The 3,830-nt window shown below is 46.3% G+C and overlaps 1 protein-coding gene across 1 annotated transcript in view; it reads left to right on the top strand.

The window, feature by feature from the left end:
* Positions 1-556, top strand: part of lipt1 (lipoyltransferase 1) — a 1,538-nt gene extending 982 nt beyond the window's left edge. Inside the window, 1 exon segment of the mRNA XM_035680918.1 lies at positions 1-556. This exon segment is cut by the window's left edge and continues 24 nt beyond it. Coding sequence (XP_035536811.1) covers positions 1-339 — 339 coding nt within the window. The 3' untranslated portion in view covers positions 340-556.
* The last annotated feature ends 3,274 nt before the right edge of the window (positions 557-3,830 follow it).

Consider the following 3,830-nt stretch of genomic DNA (forward strand, 5'->3'; position numbering starts at 1 on the left):
GCGGCGGAGCTGCGGGACTGGAACTGGACGTTTGGTAAGACGCCTAAGTTTAGCGTCCAGACTGTCCTGGACCTGACTGACGACCACTCGCGCGCTCGCAGCTCCGCCCGGCTGCACATGGAGGTGAAGAACGGCGTGATCGATAGCTGCCAGCTGGACGTTCCCGCCGACTGGCTCCCTCCGCGGCTGAGCGGTGAGCTGAGCGGCGTGCTGGTCGGCGAGAGGTTCTGCGGGCATCGAGCGGCGGCGGCGGTTACTGCGCTGCTGCGGCCCGAGAGCGGCGAGCTGCAGGACCGACTGCGCCGCCTGGGTGACGCTGTGGTGTCTGTGATGGGCTGACAGTGCTGCTGCGCCCCCTGCAGGCTGCGGACGGCGTTACAGACCAATGTTCAGGCATTAACATCAGTTTGTCCTGAAGGCGGCGCCGAAGGAAACATCGTGATGTCATATACGGGAACTGCCAATCACAGCTGAGAACGTCAGTCAACAACAACAAAATGTCAACAATCGTCTCTATAAACAACAACAGATGTAAATAAATCAACTCTTTATGTTATGATGTTGGTCTGTTTTATTTTATTTACACAAACAGCAAAACAAAAACATTTAAATCTCAAACGCTACAGATCTTTCAAAATAAAGGCATTACATTAAAACAATAGATGATACAGAATCAATGACGATGATAAATCTGTTTATTGATCATTTAAAGCCTCACGAACCTCACGGCTCATGTCGCAGGACGCATGCGCAGTGCTCCAGATTCGAGCCATGCGTGCTGCTGGGAAAAACGTGAGGAGGTGTCACTCTGATCTTATTCCCGGGAACCAAATCCAGATTTAATTTTGTATAAAAGGTATAAAAAAAAAATACAATATAAGATAAACAATAAACTCTTAGTTAAATATAGAAAGTAGAGATAAGAATAAAATCAAATGAAATAAATGTAGAGAACTGAGAAAGAAAAAAAGAAACATTTCATATGTTACAATTCATCATACAAATCGATCTTATGACACTTTTAGTAGCATAAAGGAAACTAAGATAACGTTTAATATTTTAAATCATTTATTGTATATATTATATATTATAGATGTATTTATATTGATTGACAGTTGGCACATATTGGGTTTCTATGGAAACGGGAAGCAGCAGCGGAGTGAGACTTCACTCGGTGTCTGTCAGCAGACGATCTTTGTGTGTGTTGCAGCGGAGAGAGAACCGGAACGGAGAACCGGAGAACCGGGAGAACCACCCGGAGCAGAAAGGATGGGGAAGAAACGAAGAAAATCCGGAGAGGCAAGGTAGAGAAGAACTGCTGCCGCCCCGTCACTGTCCTCACCGGGACGGACTTTCCGCTCCGCTCACAGCTGATAAAAGGGCCCTTATCTAATTGGTCTCTTGGCTTCTGTCGGACTTAAGTTTTATCGGTCTGGTTTGGTATTTGCTTTTGAAGCGATATCATCGGTTAGCTTACTGTGGACGTTATGCTGTATGCATGTACCAGCTGAGTTGAGCGTTGTCGCTGATAGTAGATAAGGTTAAGCGACAGTGTGCGCTCGCTCTAATGATGTAGTAGTTCGAGCGCGCGCTTTTGCAGATAAGTGAGTTGGTGGCGCTGGTGATGTGGTCTTTCAAATAAACACTGGAGAGGACATTATAAGGTAGGTAAAATTAGTCCAGCGACATACTCCTGCTTTGTCCTGGGAGCAGAGGTCTAATCCCGCTGAACGCTGGAGCACGCCCTCGCGGTGGTTCCACAGCTTCTAGGTGTAATGACACAATAGGTAGCTTAGATTAGCTCCCACCAGCGCTACATGCTAACAGGAGCTACAGATCTGGCATGTGAGCCACAGATAAGATGGAGCACTGACAGCTGAAAAACGGAGAGAAATGTTCAAACCCTGTGTCCTTTTTTCATCTCTCGGCGCCGGGTGGTCTATGGGGAAAATGTTTTGGTGCTGTACCACACCTGGCCACTGACCTGTCGCGGGTGACGTTGCGCACACGGCGCTGTATCCACGGTGTGTGGCTTCAGCGGCTGCTTCTTATGTACAATCCTCTGAGCAAGCCACAGATTAGTATATCATTAAGCGATGGTTTTAATATATGTTGTCCATAATCAACTATATCCAATTCTCCATTCTGTCCACTATGTGAGAATCTGAGATAGATTGTCGAATGTTCGATTGGATTGATACAGTTATGAGATTATCTGTACAGAGTGGGAAGATCGCAAGCGCGTATAGTGGTCTACTACTGAACTGGATATTCTGCAGAGCTCTGAGATTTCGGAGGGACTCCTCTGGTCATGTCTTGGGAATGTGTCATCAACGGATCAGAGCACGCAGCTGATTCGGGTCATAGGCCAGGGTCTGTTTTTTCAGAGAGAGAGATCTGTTTCTCTGTGAGGGATCACTATCTGGCATTTCGTTAGATATGCGATGTCTGAAGACTGACTCTGAGCCGATGTGAACTGGATGATATTATCGGCTGCTGGTGAATCTTGATGACAGTAGGAATTTAGAAGGTCACTGCTGCTAACTGCTGTTATCATTAGATAACTCGTGTACCATTGAGAACATGTTTTAGGCTGTTGGCCGGTAAACAAAAAACTGGCATGGCTTCAATGCAACATGTCTTTGAGTTGACGGTGCCCACCCAAAAAAATCACAAATAAAAAGTAAGTCGTTCCAGCAATAAGAAGAAAGAGAAGTATAACCAACTCTTTAATATTGTGCAGCAGGGATTCCTAAGATCGATAAAGGGAACCGTCGGAGGTCTTCTGACCCAAGTTGTGCGTTTGCTGTGTTCACATGTGATTATTGTTGGCTAGAATAATGTTTCTTTTTTCCTTGCTCAAAACTCTATGTGGTACTTGGACCAGGCACCTGACCTGTGATGAGTTTTCGATTCTGAAGGGAAACCTTCGCTTTTTCTGAATAGAATTCCAGTTTTTCTTCTTCTAGCAGTGCGCTTTGATGTGTGAGTTTGTGTTTTTCTTGAACTGTAGCTCATCTCTTAGAGTTCCGCGGCATTTAAAGGCAGTCTGCGGTGTGGCATCTGAGATAAAAGTTGCTGCATGTGTATGGTGTACAGAAGACCAAAGCACGCATCTTCCCATATTGCCTGTGTGGCTGCACAGCAGTGCTAGATCAGGGTGAATGGGAACGCACGCATGGACACAGACATGGGCAGGCTTAAGGGAACCAGCCAAGCATCATTGGGAAAGCAAAACAGGTATCCATAGCAGATGACCATTTAACTAAGGCAGTTTTCTGGCTCCTGGCAATTCCTCTTCGCTTTTAGCTTTGCTTATTTAACAGGCCTGGGAGAAGGCGGGGGGAGAGGAGGACAGTTTGATGAGATTGAGAGAGAGTGAGAGAGAGAGACAGAGAGGAGAGGAGAGAAGAGACGGGGAACAGAGAAGGAGCAGGAGAGACAAGAGAGAAGGAGACATGAGACGGGAGAGAACAGAGAGAGAGATGACAGGAGAGAGGGAGAGAGAGAGAGTGACAGAGAGACAGAGAGGAGAGAGAGAGAGAACTCGCTTGTTTATGGTTTCTTATTTTTCCTTTAATATAATAAAATCCTTAGACAATACAGGAACAATATTTCAAAATGTTTCATACCAGCTCCCCGGTCTGCCCACGAACCTCCTCTACAGACTCCCTCCACAGACCTTCCCCACAGATTACCTCCCATCAGACCTCTCTCCACAGACTCCCCACAGAAAACCCTCCCACGGAACCTTATGGTGAATCTGGAAATCACTTGGTATCCTTGTAATTCCGCTCTATGATTGTGTGCTCACGATGCTGAATCCTGTT

Source organism: Morone saxatilis, unplaced genomic scaffold (assembly GCF_004916995.1).
Source record: "Morone saxatilis isolate NCDOM2014 unplaced genomic scaffold, NCSU_SB_2.0 Contig10, whole genome shotgun sequence".
NCBI classification, from domain to species: Eukaryota; Metazoa; Chordata; class Actinopteri; family Moronidae; genus Morone; species Morone saxatilis.